This window comes from Gopherus flavomarginatus, chromosome 7 (genome assembly GCF_025201925.1).
Source record: "Gopherus flavomarginatus isolate rGopFla2 chromosome 7, rGopFla2.mat.asm, whole genome shotgun sequence".
NCBI classification, from domain to species: domain Eukaryota; kingdom Metazoa; phylum Chordata; order Testudines; family Testudinidae; genus Gopherus; species Gopherus flavomarginatus.
The window spans coordinates 71,872,493-71,893,155 of NC_066623.1; the positions used below are offsets into that span (position 1 = coordinate 71,872,493).

The following is a 20,663-nucleotide window of genomic DNA, read 5'->3' on the forward strand; positions in this document are numbered from 1 at the left end:
AGAGTTCTTGGAGGGCAGATGGACATGCACGGCAGGTAAGGATATCATGTCTGTCTGGGCCAGGCTGGGGCAATAAGTATGATCCTGGCCTTGTTCTCTTTGATCTTGTGCAAGACTCTGTGTATCAGCGGGACCGGTGGGAAAGCATACATGAGTGTCTTGTTCCACGGAATGAGGAACACGTCTCTGAGGTACGCAGTCCCAAGTCCTGCTCTGGAGTAGAATAAATGGCATTTGCGGTTTTGTGTTGTGGTAAACAGATCTAAAGACAGGTGCCCCAGTGGGAGAAGAGCTGTTGCAGTATTGGGGGGGTGTAATTCCCATTTATGTTCTTGTGAGAAGTGTCTGCTGAGTGTGTCTGTGGTAGTGTTCTGACACCTAGGCAGGTAGGAAGCAATGATCTCTATGCAATGTTGTATGCACCAATTCCATAGCTGGATGGCTTCTGTGCACAGGGAGTGTGATCGCGCCCTTCCCCCGCCTACCCCACATCTGTTGACGTAGAACATGCATGCTATATTGTCTGTCAAGACTCAAATAGATTTGTTCCTTATGATTGGCAGAAAGTGGAGGCAGGCATATCTGACTGCTCTGAGCTCTAGAAGATTTATGTGTAGACGCGCCTCTGACAGGGACCATCTGCCTTGTGTTGTGTGATCTCCCAGGTGCACTCTCTAACCTATCAGGGAAGCGCCTGTCATGAGCATGAGCACAGGGGAATTTTGATGGAAGGGGATGCCCATGCATACATTTCCCATTTTTGTCCACCATTGTAGGGAGACTAATACCTTTGCTGGAGGAGTTAGAATCATGTGGAGGCTGTGCCTGCTGGGTTTTTATATGGAGCTGAGCCAACCCTCAAGGCACCTCATATGCAGTCTGGCGTATTTGACCACGAAGGTGGTGGCCGCCACGTGGCCAAGAAGCTGCAGGCATGTTCTGACCTCTACTTTGGGGCAAACAAATAACGAGTGTATGAGATGTGTGATGGTGAATAATCCAGTGTATGGAAGTGAGGCTCTGGTCAAAATTGAGTCCAGATGAGCTCCGATGAACTCGATTTGCTGTGTGGATATCAGGGTGGATTTTTGGAAGTTTATTTGCAGGCCGAGACTGTGGAAGAAGGAGATGGTAAAACGAATAGCCTCTAATGTCTCTTCATATGATCGCCCTTTGATAAGGCAGTTGTCTAGGTAAGGGAAAAGTATAATTCCATGTTTGTGTAGGTGGGCCACCACTACTGTGAGTGTCTTGGAGAACACTCTCGGTCCTATGGAGAGTCCGAAGGGTCACACTCTATATTGGAAGTGGTAATGCCCTACTGTGAATCGCAGATAGTGTCTGTGGGCCAGGTGAATAAATATATGAAAATAGGAATCCTGTAGGTCGAGGGCTGAGAACCAGTTCCCTTTTCCAGAACAGGTATTATTGTGCCAAATGTGACTATCTTGAATTTTTGTATGCATATGAATTTGTTCAGTCTTCGTAGGTCTAGTATAGGTCGCCATCCTCCACTTTTCTTCTGGGTCAGAAAATAATGAGAGTAAAAACCTTTTCCCTGATGCTGTGCTGGTACAGGTTCCACTGCACCTAGCTGTAGAAGATGAGTCACCTCTGCTTGAAGTAGATGCTCGTGAGAGGGGTTCCTGAAGAGTAACGGGGAAGGGGGAAAGGTGGGTGGGCATGAAATGAAAGGGATGGAGTAGCCCGATTGTACTATTTCCCGGACCCAGCGGTCCTGTGTGACCAGTTTCCAGACATAGTGGAAAAACTGGAGACAGTGGCCAAATGGGCAAGCAAGTGGTGGTGCCAAGAATGGTCGTGCAGACCCCCGACCAAGGCTTCAAAATTGTTGTTTGTTTCCCGACATGTGGGATGTAGTTAGTTGCGCTTGGTATTGTCTGTGCCTGGGAGGTCTGCTGCGGTTCCCCCTATTATCATATGGTTTAGACTGGGGCCGGTGATATTGTTGTGCGTGGAGCCTCTGATAAGGTTGATACCGTTGCCTCCTGAGGAGGAAAGGGTATATCTCCAGTGTGCACAGAGTGGCCTTGGAGTCTTTCATGGTGTGAAGGACTTCATCGTTTTTTTTGGAAAAAAGTTTATCCTTATCAAAGGAAAGGTCCTCCGCTTTGGTTTGCAGTCTTTAGGGATGCCAGATGAAGATAGCCAGGAAGACCTGCATATCACTACCGCGGGCAGTAGTATGGGCTGCTGTGTCTGCCATGTCCAGGGATGCTTGTTGCTCCATCTTAGACACCAGCTGACCTTCGACAAGGACTGATTTAAAATCTGATCTTCTGTCCTCTGGGATATGGGAGGTAAATTCAAATAACTTGTTGCAATTGTCATAGTCATAGTTTGGGAGGAGGGCAGAGTAATTTGCAATTCTGAATTTCAGAGTGGAGGAGGTGTAAACCTTGCAGCCCAAGAGGCCCTTATCTTGCAGCGTGGGCCAGTATTGTGGTTGCTTGGTTCTATGGGTCACTGCCTCAATCACAAGAGAGTTGGGCTGTGGGTGGGAAAATAAGAAGTCTATGTTCAGCCCTTTTACATGTTGGTGGGACGGAGGCAGGGGTCTGCCATATAGTGTCAGGGATTCCAGTAGGGCCTCATTTATAGGTAGTGTGATCTTTGATGGCGCAGAGGATTGGAAGATTTTCAGGAGTCTGTGTTGTGTCTCCTGCACGTCCTCTAATGGAATGTCGTGGCTGAGTGCCAACCTGTTAAAAAGTTGCTGGAACTACTTAAAATCATCCACATTCTGTGGTGGTAGTGGCATCAGAGCTTCATCTGCAGCTGACAGAGAATTATGATAGGATGATTCAGGGAAGGTTCGTAGCCCACTTCTTCGAGAGGGGGCTCAGGAGCTCTGGATGTAGAGGGAGCTGGATGGAAGTGTAGACAGAGGTGCAGACCAGGTCCACGGTCTGGTGAAGGGTCCGCGAGAATGATTGGCATCACAGACAGACAATGGGTACCACTGTGACCATTGCATAGAGTATGGGGGGACAAAACAGGGAAATTGAGGCAGGTTCTTTTGAGGTACCATGCCTTGAAATAGGTGTGGCTCCGGTGGTGGAGGAGAGTCAGGTGGGGAAAACTCTGCCTGCTGTGGTATGTCATTCTCACTGTGAGTGTGGCCAGGTCAGGTGGTGTAAGTGGTTGATCAAAGAGTGCACGCTTGGTGCTGAGGAGAGGAGAGTCAGGCTCTGGGGCCATGGAGATGTCAGCATGGTTTAAGAAATGTTGCTGCTCCCTGGGTTGTGGTGCCACGAGTCTCGGAGAGTGAGCTGATGTACGCAGAGATTTCTGTTTAGCCTTAGAGGGCACTGGTGGCCACATTTAAGTGGCATCCAGTGGTGGCACATCCACAGCGGGGGTTATTGTTGGTCTCAGTGCCGATGGTCTTGTCAGCACCGGGGTGGACCATGCAGCCGGTACCAAGTCCGTCCGCAGTGCCAGTAGCTTCGGTGCCAAGTAAAGCTGCCCACTGTGGGGAGTCAAGTCCTTGTTTCTGCACCCTGTGTGCACCATGCCTGAGGTTTTGGGGCAGCCATCTGTGCCAGTCTTTGGTGCTGTCAGCACAGAAGGAAGTGACTTCGCCGGAGACCTTTTTTGTTTATTTAGGTCCCTGTATGGAGAGAGTGGGGCTTCCTGCCTCTTCACAGTAGAGGGTGAAACCGTGCTCCTGATCGGTTCCGACCTGGTACGGGAGCATGAGGAAGACGGTTACTTGTGACCATCTCCACTGGTGGTTGCAGGGATTTCTCCATGAGGAGCTTTCAGATGCAGGTCTCTGTCGCAGCGAGCCCTGGATTTCAGGCTATTACAATGAGCACACTTTGCAGGAACGTGTGTCTCACCTAGACACTTCACACACAGTGAGTGTCCATCAGACTGCGGCATAGACTTATTGCAGAACGCACATTTTTTGAATCCTGAGGATCCTGGCATCACGAAGCTACGACTGCCTAGGGGGAAAGTCTCAGTAGAAGACAAACTTGAGAGAAAGAAAGTTTGTTTGTTTTTGTTTTGTTTTTTAAACTAACGAATAATGAATGAATAAAAGAAGGGAAAGAACTGGGATATTTCTAGCTAACTATTTCTACTTGTTTCCCTCAGTGACCAGGGAAAGAGATTCAGCATTTCCCTGAGTCCTGTCCTCAGCCCAGGATGGTTGAGAAGGAAGTGAGGGGGTGTGAGACACGTGCGCACAAACAGACCCTAACACCACCACAAGACAACAGCTGAGCACGTGCGTCCCGACCAGGCACTGCTACCAAAGATCTCCAATCAACATTGCCAGGACACACTGTCACCTGGAGTGGAGCACCCACAGGGACAGAACTTGAAGAAGTAGTATGGATTCTAATGGCTAAAACACAGACCCAAACATTCAGTCTCTTGTCACATAACTGCCACTGAATTCAGTGGGAGTTTTGAATGTAATCGGACTGCAGAATGGGGTGTTCACACATAGATGTAAAAAATATATTATCCATCTAAAATTTAAGATTACCCACCAGCCAGCTGCCATTCACACAGTTCTGAGTTTGCGGAGGTAACCAGGCAAACTGGAGATCTACTTGTGCTCAGTTCAACCATCCAAAGAGAATGTTTCTACAAACAGCAGACTAAATTAGCCATTAGAGGCTATTCTACCTAAAAGTACAATATAGGTCCTGAAGACCAGATTCTGCCTAACTTGACCCTTGTATGGGTGCACAGTGTGTACACAGGTAGTGATTACAGCATAAGAAGTCTTAAGTTTAAAGGTTAACAAAATAAAGATATTGTGCAAGATCCTCAACTAGCATAGATCAGTGATTTACATCAGCTGAAGATCTGGCCTTTTGTATTGCTTCAAAAGACTGTAAAACAAAATGTGATGTCATTGATTTTTTTAAAGCAGTGGTACTCAAACTCTGAGTCAGGACCCCAAAGTGGGTCGCAATCCCATTTTAATGGTGTTGCCAGGGCTAGCGTTAGATTTGCAGGGTCCCAGGACCAAAGCCTGAGCCCAAGCACAATAGCTTCAGCCCTGGGTGTCGGGGCTCAGGTTACAGGCCCCCTCCCACCTTGGGCTGAAGCCCTTGAGTTTTGGCCTTCCCACCTGAGATAGAGGGGCTCGGGCAGGCTCAGACTTTGGGCCCCCCATCCTGGGGTCATATAGTAATTTTTGTTGTGAGAAGGGGGTCATGGTGCAAAATACAAGAGAAATACTTTCAATACTGGAAATTCAATTGAAAGAAGTTTGATTTTCTCTCAAGAGATAACTAAATGAACAAATTTATGAATGAGTGAAAGGTTGTAGTGGGCAAAAATAATTTGTTTGCAACCATTATTGTACTTCTGAAACTGATGACATCTTTCACCAAACCTCCTTCACCAAATAAATATGGAAATACTATGGCAAAAGGGGTAGCAAAGTATTTTTCCTAAATGAATAAACTTAACTGAAATTTGTATTTTCATCCCACGATACATTTTCTATCTACAGTTCCCAAAACATAAAGACAACTGTTTCCTCGTTTGATGCTACCTTACTTCTACTTCAGTCAGTGAATTGGTCATGATCTTTCTAGTTTAACTTCAGTATTAGATTAATCAATTAACTTTTTAATTGTCATTTCTTTATTGCCTACTAGAGTGTCTCAGCTTAAGCACTTGTGTCTTCTATTTGCTTGCTAGCTTAAATGATTTCATCTTTCATCTTTCTATAATGATGTTGAGACTTCTGTCATCTCATTCCTTTACTGTGTTTTGTGACCATGTTTGTTACCGTGTGCATGGAAGAATAATATACAATTGGTGTTGATGTGCCATTGTTTTAACGAAGGTCTTTTCAGTGCCCTACTTTTCCAGATATCTTATAATAGAATTTCTCCAACTCTGTCAAACTACTTTCCCATAGCAGAAATTCCAGCATAATGGTAAGTTGTATAGTTGTCTGACATCTCAATGATATGATTAGTTTCTTCATACAAAGGTCTTCTATTGCACTGCACTCTACAACTTGCTTGTGGCTCAGCTTCACTGGATGGTATACAGCTAATTTCTAGGTGAAAATCATGCCAAGCTAACCAAATTTCCTTCTCTGACAGGGTTACTGGTCTAGTAGACGTGAGGAAGCAGAACTGATTTATGTAGATTTTATTAATGCTTTTGACATTCTCATAAGAAAAATAGGGAAATGTGGTCTAGAGGAAACTACTATAAAATGGATGCACAAACTGCTTGAAAAAACACACTCAAAAAATAGTTATCAGTGGTTCACTGTCAAACTGGAAGGACATATCGATTGGTGCCACACAAGGATCTGTCAGGGTTCAGTACTATATTTTTATTAAGTTGGATAATGGTGTGGATAGTATGCCCATAAAATCTGCAGATGACACCAAGCTGGGAGGTTGTTGCAAGCGCTTTAGAGGACAGGATTAGAATTCAAAAGGACCTGGAAAAATTGGAGAATTGATCAATTGACAAGATGAAATAGCAGTAGAGACACATGCAAAATATTACACTTAGAAAGAAAAAATTAAATGCACAACTACAAAATGGGGAATAACCAGCTAGGCTGTAGCACTGCTGAAAAGGATCTGGGGATTAAAGTGGATAACAAATTGAATATGAGCCAACAATGTGATGCAGTTGCTAAAAAGGCTAATATCATTCTGGGATGTATTAACAGGAGTGTTGTATGTAAGACCAAGGAAGTAACTGTCTCGCCTTAATGGTGAGGCCTCAGCTGGAGTAGTGTGTCCAGTTTTGGGAACCATACTTTAAGAAAGAAATGGGCAAACTGAAGAGCATTTAATGAAAAAAGTTAAGTGCTGGAATAGGGTAGGTGTATTTGGTCCCACCACTGAGCAGAGGGCTGGGCCAAATGACCTCTGGCAGTCCCCTCCAGTTCTTCATTTCTATGATTCTGTGTTGAGATCCATAATGTCAAAGTATCAGTAAAACCATTTTTCTACATTTCAGTGGGGGAGAGGTTGTGTTGTTTTGTTTTTTGCCTGGTCTGCCAGATAAATAGCTTTGCAGGCATTTAAACAATTAGGGCAGAGAAACTGATTTGTTCACAGTCACACAGGAAGTCTGTGACAGAGCGAGTCCTGGGCTGGCACTTTAACCACTGGCCCATCTTCCTCCCACATAAGCGAACTGTGACTATAATTAACCATTTTACTCTGACAGAATTTTTTTCAGATTGCGTGCCTATTATTTCCATGGCACCCTAAATGTGTAGAATGCTTTACAAAATAAATAAGACGACAAAATTCCTGCCTCAAAGAAATTACCTTTTAATCAAACCAAAACCAAATAGTTCGGGTGCAAAGTGACCTGGAGACAACTTTGGTGAGAAGATCTGTGCAAGAAAAATATGCAGAAGTGGCCAGATATGAAAAAGCAAACGTCTCTTGGGAAACAGGAGATAGGAAACTGTTCATAGGGCTAGTAGGAAAGAAAATGTGAAGCCAAGATGATGAAAAAGATGTAAGGAAGCAATAAAGATTAGGAAGAGCATAAAAAAAGAAAGGAAGGAGGAGAAAATAAGAGCAAGTGAGAAAAGCAGGAGAAAGTTTTTGCTGTACCACAAAAGTGAAGGCAAGAGAAGGCAATAAGCTGTCAAGGCATTCAACATGGGAGGAAAGCAAATCTTTGTACTCTCTGTAACTGCAACCAATTCACTATTATCACAAGTGCCTAGGGATTTTAGGAAAGATGATTTCTTAGCATACATTCAAACTTGAGTAACATTTTACTTTTAAAGCAAAGCTAATTAGAAAATGGGTAGAAAAACATGCATGAACTATTTTGTGAATCCCTCCCTTCAACACACACACACACAAAACTTTAATTTAAATTTCATTTTATTTCATTACAGATGCTCTGACTAGATCTAAATAGAAATGTGCAAGTGGACGATATTTAGATCCTCCAAGGCTCCTCTTCTGAGGCTTCATCCAAAGCCTGCTTAGGTCAATTGAAAGCTCCCATTAACTGCAATGGGTTGGTTGGATCAAACCCTTCATGCAGAAGCAAAACCCAGCAGCTTGTTGTTTTCAAAACCTATTGATGAATTTACATTTTCAAGGCAACTTCTGCATGAAAGAGGATTTGAAATTTACTTTTTTCCATGAAAGATGATATAATACTGGAATATTAGCTTCCCCAAATTATGGAACAGGTATGAATGCAGACTGTGCAGGGAGCAAAGGCAGGTTCCAGACAGATGCCTTTAAAATTCGGTTGGCCACATCCATTCCACCCTTACATGTTTCTCTCCAGTTTTCAGCAGACTATACCTTCTAGTCATATTTCAACATCCAGTGTTCACTGACTAACCCTCAACTACTGATTAAATTCCAACTTGTCCTCATACTTCATTTCTAACCTCTTTTGAGTGACCCCTTCCTAAAATGTCTGAATTTAAACCAGAAAAGGGACAATCGTTCTTTCCTAAGAAAGGTATTATCGAAACTTGCAGAATATATGATAAGAATATAAGAAGGTATGATGGTGTACTTTGCTCATATTCCATTTATCCCTCACTTATAAGCTCTAGACCCTTGACTGGTGGTAATCTCCCAACCAGATAAAGACACAAATATAAACTGTGAGCTAACTATTCCTTTAAATCCTGAACCATCTTCCTTCTGTCTTTACAGAATCTCGTGTTATTAATTTCAGACCATTTCTCCAATTTATCAAAATCTACTGTGCAGACATTTCTAAGTATCTATTGTGGTGAAACTATCAATGCTTGGCTGACTCTATATGGATATAAGAAAGAAAGAAAAGCAAGATGTTCTCTGTCATCAAAAACACTACTTCTATTAACTGTGTCTACATAAACTCATTTTATGCAAATAAAAAATGGTCTCAATAGAATAGATACATCTAAATTATAGCGAAATACTAAAGAACAGTTACAAATAAAAATATTATCTCCATCTAAGCAGAGTACTTAACTAATAAACTTGCTATTAGTGCTATCAAGTATGGACATAACCCTTTAGATACAGTGGACCTAAGTTTATCTTTAAGAATAATTCATAATAAGAAACTAGAGCTTCAGTGTTTGCATAATCAGGTGGTTTACCCCATTGTCCATTACTAGCACGTGCAAAGCAATCGTCTTACAAAGCAAAATGCATAGTAATTTTATAAAGCAATAAAAAATGTTGAGCTGTAAACTACTATGATGCCATTATTCATAAAGGGTCCAATATTAAAAGAAGACATCAAAATGTTTTTGTTTATTTACATATCTTTTATGACACAAATTTTTGTCTCATTAAGATTAACTGTAAAGCTTTGTTGAGAAATGTACCTTATTTTCAACCCTAAAGAACACAAAAAGAGAACTGCATAAAAAAACTCAAATATATTATATTTCATATAATAAAAAGAATGTGAAATCTATTAAAGGAACTACTATGGGTAAAATGCTTCAAAACTACTATTGCATATTCTTGTCACAAATGCACTCTAATTACCAATCCATCAGTTGAAGACTTGCTCACTGATATCATTAGCATCTGCCTTTCCATAGCTGAGTAGGAGAGGTTTTTTTATTATTATTCTAACATTAAAAAAAAGTTCAATCTCATGTTTCCAACCTGGTCTCCGAAGTCCTCCGGGAACTTCCACAGTACCACCGGATCTGTAAATAATTGACAGACAGCATTAATCAGAGGCAAAAGAACAGAGTATTACAGTCAGAGTACATTAATATTAAAGAGAGGGTCAGCGTAGCTTCAAGCTCTCTGGCAAGTGCAAAAATGTATCTCAAAACTGAGGAAAATACTGGATTATTAAAAATAATATTTTATTTCATATTTATGGAACTGCAAGCATATTTTTACGTAACAATAGTAGGTTGCGATGTTGAGATATTTTCAGATTTAAATATTCTTTTTAACCTTTGAGTACTTCAACCTTTTTTTAAGGAGTAAATCCAATATTCAAAATTCTATTTCAGTTATGACATCAAATGAAAAGAGCCTTTTTTTCCAGCCACTGCAGGTAAGATGGCAAGACGATAACTGATTAAATTGAAAAATAATTAAAATCTACCTACAATGCGTAGGTTATTTGTAAACACAAGATACATGAATACAAAAATGGCCATTATGTTCAGAGATTCTTGTTTATCCATTTTCCTTTCAGACTCATATAATGCCATTTAAGCTATGGGTTAGAAAACTGATTGTTATGTACTTATCAAGTGCAAGCATCATAACTTAACTTTGAGCAAAAGTCAAAACAGGACTACATACCTCCTTTTATTTTGGAGCTTTTAATCTCTTTTAATAAAATGCAATATTTCTTAAATCCATTATTCCAAACTGTTTCACAAATATTAATTAACCCTTAAAATGCCCCTATGAAGTAGGTCTAGCAAGTATTATCACAATTTTACAGATGGGGAAACTGAGACTCTGATGTTTTATCACAGGTCGTGGCGTAAATCAACATCAGAATAGTAATAAATCGCCAGAACCAGATAGTATTCACCCAAGAGGTTTGATGGAACTCAAATGTGAAACTGTAGAACTACTGATTGTAGTCTGTAACCTATCATTTAAATCAGCTTCTGTACCAGATGACTGGAGGATAGCTAATGTGATGTTAATTTTTTAAACGGACTCCAGAGGTGATCCTGGCAAGTACAGGCCAGTAAGCCTGACTTCAGTACCAAGCAAACCGATGGAAACTACAATAAAGAACAAAACTGTCAGACATATAGATGAACATATTATTTTGAGGAAGAGTCACCATGGTTTTTGTAAAGGGAAATCATGCCTCACCAATCTACTAGAATTCTTTGAGGGGGGGAGTCAACAAGCATGTGGACAAGTGAGATCCAATGCACAGAGTGGACTTAGATTTTCAGAAAGCCTTTGAGGTCCCTCACCAAAGACTCTTAAGCGAAGTAAGCTGTCATGGTTAAGAGGGAAGATCCTCTCATGGACTGGTAAGTGTTTAAAAGATAAGAAACAGAGCTGGAATAAATGGTCAGTTTTCAGAATGGAGAGAGGTAAATAGTGGTGTCCCCCAGGGGTCTTTACTGGGACCAGTCCTATTCAAATTATTCATAAATGATCTTGAAAAGGGGGTAAACAGTGAGGTGGCAAAATCTGCAGATAATACAAAGCTACCCAAGATAGTTAAGTCCCAGGCAGACTGCAAAGAGCTACAAAAGGATCTCTCAAAACTGGACAACTGGGCAACAAAATGGCAGATGAAATTCAATGTTAATAAATGCAAAGTAATGCACACTGAAAAATATAATCCCAACTATACATATAAAAAGATGGAGTCTAAATTAGCTGTTACCACTCAAGAAAGAGATCTTGGAGTCATTGTGGACAGTTCTCTAAAACACCCACTCAATGTGCAGCGACAGTCAAAAAAAGCAAACAGAATGTTGAGAATCATTAAGAAAGGGATAGATAATAAGACAGAAAATATCATACTGCCTCTGTATAAATCCATGGTACACCCACATCTTGAATACTGTGTGCAGACGTGTTCACTCCATCTCAAAAAAGATATACTGGAATGGGAAAAGGTTCAGAAAAAGGTAACAAAAATTATTAGGGGTATGGAACAGCTTCCGTATATGTGACTGGGACTTTTCAGCTTGGAAAAGAGACGTTGCCAGATACTAACACAAGGATGGAGGTGTCAATGTCCAGGAACAATTGTTCCTCTCCATGCTGGATGGCCCACATACATTTATTGAAATTTACCGAAACAACTATTAGCAATCAGAGTGCTCCTGGTAAACTGCATAGTCTGGCTTTATAATTAGCATTACAAGTATCCATCCACATTTAAACCATATTAAACATCCTCACCTATCAACCTAATCCCATGGAAAAGATGCACTTTGCAGTGAATCTGTGCTGTAGTGAACCAAGCTGGTGGGGAAGCAAAATTCCAATGGGACCTCAGACCCTGATAGAAGATTCCTCCTGTTTAAATAGAGGGTGCTCCAGTTCAAGCACATCTGCTGTTTCCAAAATAGGCTATTTCATTCTCAAGCCTTCTAGAGATTTAAAGGTCAAAACAAACAATTTAAGTTCCACCCAGGAGCTCACAGTTGCATTCTATATAGATTCTTATACTATGCTCATCACTGTAATATCTTAGTGCCTTCCAGCAGAGCATTAGCGATAGGACTAATATCTGAAACATGTGGCTTCTTCTCTCCCTAGGGCTACAATTGTGTGTGCAGTGGAGTGTTTTGTTTTGGTAGGGTATTTTAATATGTATGTTAGTATATGTTTATGTTAGTGAAGCAATATTGAAGTACCTTGCACTCGAAGCAGCAGGTGGTGAGGTTTCTGAGAGTCCACATCAGTCAACCAATGGAGCTCCTGTAGCACTGATGCTATGTGTTACTGGTGGTATGTGCTACTGGCATAGGGTTGCCAGGCGTCCGGTTTTTGCCCAGAACGCCATGTCGAAAAGAGACCGTGGTGGCTCTGGTCAGCACCGCTGACCAGGCCATTAAAAGTGTAGTTGGCGGGACAGTGGGTCTAAGGCAGATTCTCTGCCTGCCCTGGTTCCACACGGCTCCTGGAAGTGGCGACATATCCCAGCAACCCCTAGGAACAGAGGGCAGGGAGGCTCCACGCACTGGCCCCACCCCAAGCACCAGCTCCCCAGCTCCTACTGGCCGGGAACCACAGCCAATGGGAGCTGCGGAGGTGACACCTACAGGCCCTGGCAGCATGCACCACGCAGAGCCACCTGGCCATGCCTTCGCCTAGGGGCCGGACATGCCGGCTGCTTCCAAGAGCAGTGCGGAGCCAGGGCAGTCAGGGAGCCTGCCTTAGCCCCACTGCACCGCCAACCGGGACCTGCCTAAGGTTAGCACTGCCCAGACAGAGCCCACACCCCACCTGCACTGCAATCCTCTGCCTCAGGTCAGAACCTCCTTCCGCACCCAAACTCCCTTCCAGAGCCTGCACCCCCTCCCGCACTCCAACCCCCTGCCCCAGCCTTGAGCCTCCTCCCCTACCCCAAACCCCTCATCCCCAGCCCCACCCCAAAGCCCGCACTCCTAGCCGGAGCCCTCACCACCTCCCACACCCCAATCCCCTGCCCCAGCCCAGAACCCCCCACACACACCCTGAACCCCTTCTTTCTGGCCCCACCCCAGAGCCTGCACCCCCAGCTGGAGCTCTCACCACTCCCTCATCCCAGCCCCTTGCCTCAGCCCAGTGAAAGTGAGTGAGGGTGGGAGACAGCAGGCAACAGAGGGAGGGGGCTGGAGTGAGTGGAGGCTGGGCCTCGAAGAGGCGGTATGTCAGGGAAGGGGCGGGACAGGGATGTTTGGTTTTGTGCAGTTAAAAAGTTGGCAACCCTATACTGGCAAATATACTTAACAAGTGGTCCCCAGCATTTTACACCTTCAGTTTCTGAGTTGCACTTACCAGTAACAGACAGAAAAAAATATTCAGCCCTGGCTGTTCCTTGAGCATTCAGCAGCAACCAGATCCAAAAGAATCAAGCACCTACATTATAAATCACAGCTGCTCCTGCTAGGTCTGGGGTGGCAATGTAGTTTTAGCTACTTCTTGCAGTTGTTTCCTTAGTCTACCATTATCTAAGTCAGGGGTAGGCAACCTATGGCATGCGTGACAAAGGCGGCACGCAAGCTGATTTTCAGTGGCACTCACACTGCCCTGGTCCTGGCCAACGGTCCTGGGGGCTCTGCTGCTGGCCTGGGGTACCGGCTGCTGGCCCCCTGCCACCCAGGGTTCCATCTGCCAGGCCCGCTCAGCCCGCTGCCAGCCCCAGTACCGGGCACCAGTCCAGGGGGCTCTGCTGCTGGCCTGGGGTCCCGGCCGCCAGCCTGGGGCTCTACAGCCACCCCCAACTGTGGCCCACTGGCCCCAAACTGGGGCAGTGAGGGGTACAGACAGGGGCAAGAGGGGGCACAGCTCAGCACTCCCACCTTAAAAATTGTCAAATTTAGACCCAGTTCCTTCAACCAGATGTCCTTATCTATTTACAGAAACTGAGTCTAAAAGAGCAATCTACCATTTTACATGCATCTTTTGGTCCTTTCATTTGCTTAAGAATGAAAAGGACAATACTATCTCGGCAGAAGTTAAATAGAGTGATTTATTCTATATTTTATATATTTAGTATTTTAATAACAATCCCAGTAATGCAAGAAAAAGTTAGGCTGGGTGGGAGGTTGGGTTTTTGTTTATTTTGTTTTGTTTTGGGGAGGGGGATTTTGGGGTGAGGAGGTTGGTTGGTTGGTTTTATTTCTGCATTATAGAAAATCTGTGACTAGCACTATTAAGGTTTTATTTCCCAACACTTTCCTTCTGTTAAACAATAAAGATTAATTTAATAAACTTTCTGAAGTTAAATATGAAATATAGTCTTTTATTCCCACTATTGTTTTTATCAGACAAATACAACTATCAACCTTAAGACACATTTTTAAAAAATGTAAGTACTGTTCAACTAGACAGAAATTTCCCACAGTCATAAAATTACTCTCCATTAAAAAAATCCTTCATCCTACCATATTCTAACCATAGTTAAATTATTATTTGGAATCATTCTGTAAGCTAGGAATTATTCAAAAAGCAGTACTTTTATTATTTATTAGCAGCTACTGTTCCTTAGTCACTAGAAGAATGAACCATACTCATCTATCAATGATAATATAGCAATGGACTTGAATGGTTTCCTGCAACAGTGCTCTATAGATAGTAAACTACAAGATAAATATCTCTAATACAAACTCCTCTGTGTTTCCATAGTATCTTAACCAATATATCCTACTGCTACAGTTCAGTCCAGTGCAGGTACTCAACAGGGAATGGAAACAGTGACTAGATAAATGGCTTAGTAAAGGACTTAAAAAGGAGGTGTTTGTTAAAGGAACGCAACCAAGGGGATGGGATTCAGGTTTCCTATGACTGGCATTGCTTATAGCCCTTCTTAACCCTCATTTGTGAGCGGGGGTAGGCAGATGGAAAGGTCCTAGCAATGGGCTGGCTGGGGAACCTGGATAGAAAAAGAGGCGGGCTGGCAGAAGTCCCCATGCAGATATTGAATGATCATGGAGTTACCTGCACTATACACTTTTATCGGTCAGGTAGTCCCAGATATGTAATAACAATGTTGAGGCCTGATTAAAACCATATCAAGCGTCTCCTGCCCCTTTTTTTCGGTACAGCCAGACAAAAAGCCTTATGTGTCTGCCTCATTACATTATATTTATTTTATACCAACTCTCTCTTACTTTCACCCTGCTTTATCATACTTTCTCTTTCAAGTTCCAACAACTGTAGTGAGCTACAATTATATGTACTGCAGTATGATTTCTCTCTAGATATTATTTACTTATTTCAAGTTAAACACATTAAAAAGACAAAAGACACACCTATCCTCCAGCTCTATGTATTCTGACAGAGTTCTAAAACTATACAGTCCAATACAGCAATGGCAGGCCATTGGCCAATCCCTCACAAAAACAAAACAGCCTATAAAAAAAAATTCCTCATCTTAATTCAAACAAAAGCATACAACCCCACAAATAGGGAAAAAAAACAACTCTACCTCTCAATCTCCTCCAAATGTTCAAAGAGACAGGCTTTGCAGAACTGTAGTTACTAATATTTATGTGGTTGTGTTCATCTGTTATTAATATTTTAATAGATGTAGTAAAGTTATTAAATAAGTATCTAAAAGAAAAATATCTATGTTGCTTATGCCACAGAAAAAAGTTCACTAGATTTTTGGGTTTTTTTCCCCTCATTGTTTCACTGAAACCAACCAACACTATCCAAAAAAAGTCCTCCCTACCCTTCTTTGGATTTTATAGTAATCATCTGAGTCCGTTTTCTTTTTATATAAAAGATTATGCTTGTTTCTGCTAGGGGGGGTTAGACTCACACTACATCTGACATATCTTTGTAGCAACTTCTCACAGAAGAAGAAGAAACAAAAGGGCACTGAATTTAAAAATAGAAAGAGAAAGTATAATCCGATTCTGTAACTTTATGCATTGTATCTTCAGATTCACAAAGACTGATTTTTCTTTTCCCCTGAGGATTACTTTCCAGATACTCCATCTGATCTAACAATGTTAGGTCAATTTTATGCTGATTTTATGGGTGAGAGGATGGGAATTGCTAGAAGAAATAGCTGTTACCATAGTTGGCTGATGAACCATTGAGTGTCTCTGAGTTTCCTAGTTCTAACCAACCTGTCAGGGCACACATGCCTTGCCTTAATTCTAAGAAAATGTGCTAGTGAGAAGAAACCCTAAATTAAATCTGTAAAGAGGCTTCTTTCCAAGTCTACTGAATCCATGGTACACATTTCTTACACAAGAACGTACTCAGCATTGCGCCAAGAATACTTTCCAATTAAAATCTTCAACATCTTAGCAGGGAAACAATATTAAGTATTTGAAAATACTCCTCACATGTATCTAAGAAAAACCAAGTAGTATAAAGTGGTCTCTCAGTCTATATTACCTGATTTAATAAACTATAGCTACAAATATGCCTATACAGCAATCACTAGTCTCTTGTTTCTTCCTCAGCTGTGAATACCTAAAGCAACCATATTTTATTTTAAAAATAAAAATAAATAAATAACCCAGGCATCTTATTTTTAAAAATTAGATGGATCTTTACTACATTACAGCTCCTACAATCCTGCATGGAACAGATTCTAGATTCCAAAACTGAGTAGTAAACTGCTTACATTAAATCAAAATGTGTTGGATGAAAATATTACTAGAACGCTATTTATTGTATAGTGTAACTAGAGTAACAATGTATATTGGGTTAAAAAAATGCCACACACACAGCTGATTGTCATGATCCAATTTTGACTGGAAAACCCTGCAGTAACAATGCTTTGGCTAGTAAGAAAACATTTCATTTTAAACCATACTAGACACATTAAGCTTGCAGATAGCTACAGTAATACAATTTGAAAATCTAGTTTGAGGGAAACAATAGCATCTTGGAAAAGGAATTCTGATGTCTAAATTATTCATGTAACTATCGCTTTCACTTTGAAAATACAATACCATGTAAGCTGTACTTAAAAATTCCTTTGCTGCTTGTGTCCAAAGAAAGAAACTTCCTCTGAACAAACATATGGTCTACAAAAAAGAGATGGGTGAGAACTACACCCAAAGCACATTTTAACAGGTAGCTAATTTTTTCCTTACTTCCATAGCTAGGAGTAGTAGTTAATGTGCCATGGAAACCTTAAGAATAATAAACTATAGAAAAAAATTGTCTGGAGCAATACCAAGAAACACAATACTGCAATAAGTCAGAAAGTAGCAGTCTCTAGAAAAACACAGTTAAGCCAGAATTATTCAAACATCTATGCACTTGCATAACTTTATCACTTAATACATGATGTTTGCAGAAGAAGAGGCTTCAGCTTTATGTTAAAAGGAACTCAGCCAGTATATGTCATTTCCTAAAAGTTGCTTAGTTGAAACTACAAGCAGATAATGTTACAACATGATGAATATATGATCAACGAATTATTCTATGTGTGTCTTTCAGAAGCTTCAAAATAGAGCTCTAAGTCTAAAATAATGTTTTTTTTTATTGTTTGATAAATGACAACAGTGTACTCAGTTATGTATGAGACATCAGTGTTGCATGCTCTCATGATTTTATAATGAGCGATGGGATTTGGGCATGAGAAGCAGCAATCCTTCATATAAATGAAGTGCCAGAGTGCCAAGGGGAAACCACCTCTGATAGGCTGCTTTCACCAGTTCCCTGCCTCCTGGTAAAAAACAGCCAATCAGACATGCTGCAGCATGTAAATTGCGCTATCCACATCCCTTCAGGAGCTGACAGAATTTCTGGATAGGGGAAGAGGGAGCAGCTGATACTATTTTCAGAGAAGAAGAGAGTGGAGGAGGAAGAAAATCCAGCAGCTCAAGGCAGCTCCTGCCCTCTTGAGAATTGTAGGGTTGGAATGGACCTCAGGAGGTGTTCTAGTCCAACTCCCTGCTCAAAGCAGGACCAATCCCCAGACAGATTTTTACCCCAGTTCCCTAAATGGCCCCCTCAAGGATTGAACTCATAACTAGGTTTAGCAGGCCAATGCTCAAATCACTGAGCTATCCCTCCCCCTTGAAAAAACATGTTTCAACCCCTCTCTGCTTCTCCCTTTCTATGCTGAGACACTGCACATGGAAAGGGGATGGAGAGGACCCTTACTGGAACTGTTTCTAGGATGACCAGATGTCCTGATTTTATAGGGACAGTCCTGATTCTTTGGTCTTTCTCTTATATTGGCTCCTATTACTCCTCACCCCCATCCCAATTTTTCACATTTGCTGTCTGGTCACCCTAACCGCTTCCCACATGAGGCTTTGGAGGAAAAGAAGAAGGTTGTGAAACGAAGAAGAGACCCGGGAACTGTTGGCCCCCTCAGACCTGGAAATGGGGGTGAAATGCCTCTACAGCTACATGAGAAATGGAGGCATGCTGGGGGGAAAAGAGGTAGCCAAAGGGCTGGAGGAGGTGCAGAACTGATTGGGAGTCTGAGGGGGTATATAAAGCATGTAGGGATATGGGGGCTAAAAATTGCATCACACACTATAAATGTGCAATAGTTGACAATGCTGTCATTATATATTTAAAATCTTATGTTTTGAGCCAGAAAAGTCTCGCGGGTCCTGGGCCCCGGAGCTTCTTCCGCTCCGGGTTGTCGTTGGCAATTCAGCAGCGGGGGGTACTTCCACTCCGGGACCCACCACCGAAGTGCCCCGAAGGCCCACAGCAGAGGGTCCTTCTGACACTTCAGTGGTGGGTCCCGGGGCAGGTCTTCGACAGCGGGGGATCCTTCTGCCCTGGGACCTGCGGCCGAAGTGCTGGGTCTTCGGCGGTGGGAGCCCCGCCGCCGCCTTAGACCTCAGGTCCCCTTAACCTCTGGGTAGCTCTGACTCATGATATTTTGGGGTCCTTGTGCATGATCTTTGAACTTCTGGGGGTAGCAATTCCTAAACATAGAAAACAACAGTCTCTGTCTCAGGAGCCTAGAATCTCAACAGACAATGCAATGTGCACGAGGAGTCCCCAATGAATAATCCTATCTTCTAACATTTTTTCTTAAAAATTGATTATGTTAATGAGGAGGAAATGATAAAGTTCATGGCAAATGGTGAGAGTTAGCATTTGTGGGCTTGCAAAAGAAAGAGGTCTAAAGGCTGAACAATAAAAGGAGGGGGCATCTAAAGCATGGAATATATTTCTGTCACTTTCCATTTTATAAAGACACCCATTGGTGAGTAACAGAGTAGCTAAATCAGCTTTAAGTTTAAAAAAAAAACTTAGCAAATAAATGTTACAAGCCAAAACTGATAGAGATGATGGGCCCACAATGGATCCAGGACAGTCAGTGGTTTCCACAGAGTCATCTTTCAGCCTTTACTTAAGACATGTCTACTCTTAAAAGGTTTGCTGGTATAATTGCAAACTCTCATGGTGTAGACACAGTTTATAACACACACACACACACACACACACACACACACACACACGGATTTTTAACCAGAAAAACTAGTTCCTGCAGCAAAATAAGATACACCAGCAAAAATATTTTTGCTAATATAATTGCGTCTACACTAGGGCTTTAACAGGCATAGCTTTGTTAGCAAAATATCACACCCTTAACGAAAATATTGATGCCAGCAAAATTTTAAATGTAAACCCGGCCTTTAATCATCAGGCTATTGGGTATCTGAAGCAAGCAGGAGAGCATCTTTAGCCTTTCTTCCTGACAAAGCAACAGCAGATGTTCTCTACACTTTCTCGTACACTGGCCTAATGAAAACAGGAGATTCACAACATCCCTATTCCCCTTCTCCAAAAGCACCTTTTCCCTCTTCCTATTTTGCATTATTCCTGTAGGTTCAAGCCTGGCTGCTTCAGTGGAAGGTAATACATTCACCGAGCCAATAATTTGGTGAGTACATATTTTGAAAGTTGATTGTATTCGTTATGTCTTTATGGTAACACATAAAGATGAAGATACTGGATGTTCTTAGAAGGACTAGGCCTGGAAATTTTAAGGACTTCTTTTTGTTTATTTTTAAAGTAGGCAATTAAGATGTTGTACTCATGGTTCTTTACAGATCTGGGTGGATTAGTGGTAGCCATGTGTTCGCTGAGTAAAAGACAAGGTAATGCAGTTTCTGAAAGAACTGCGGTTACACAATGCTGACAGATATAGACATGAAGCGCAAAGGATCCCACACAATTCTTTTCACAATTCTGAAGTAGTACACAGAAATGCATGGCCAACTTAGTGCACACAGTAAGTAATATAAGCAACCCATATAAATACAACTTCTCATACAAGCACAGCAAAGGCCTCCACAGATATTAGAGAAATTTATTTGTTCCCATTATTTCACAGCACTCCATGGAATAACAGAATTATTTTGGCCATTTGACTTGCTCGGGATTCTTTTCCTATATTTTTTCTAGTATTTTTCTCCTTGTGAATGTGACTTTAAATTAAACACAAAATAATAGTATGTTAAGCAAGCAACAAAATTTAACACTAATGTCAAAACTTTAGTCCTGATGCCAGCTGATGTACACAAAGCTCTAATGAAA

At 41.8% G+C, this 20,663-nt stretch overlaps 1 protein-coding gene across 2 annotated transcripts in view; it reads right to left on the reverse strand.

Moving 5' to 3' along the window:
* Positions 1-20,663, reverse strand: part of DENND1B (DENN domain containing 1B) — a 258,748-nt gene that overhangs the window by 168,818 nt on the left and 69,267 nt on the right. For both annotated transcript variants that reach the window (XM_050961408.1, XM_050961407.1), the window contains exon 3: positions 9,630-9,673. In XM_050961408.1, the coding sequence (XP_050817365.1) occupies positions 9,630-9,673 (44 nt within the window). The remainder of the gene's footprint in view (positions 1-9,629; positions 9,674-20,663) is intronic.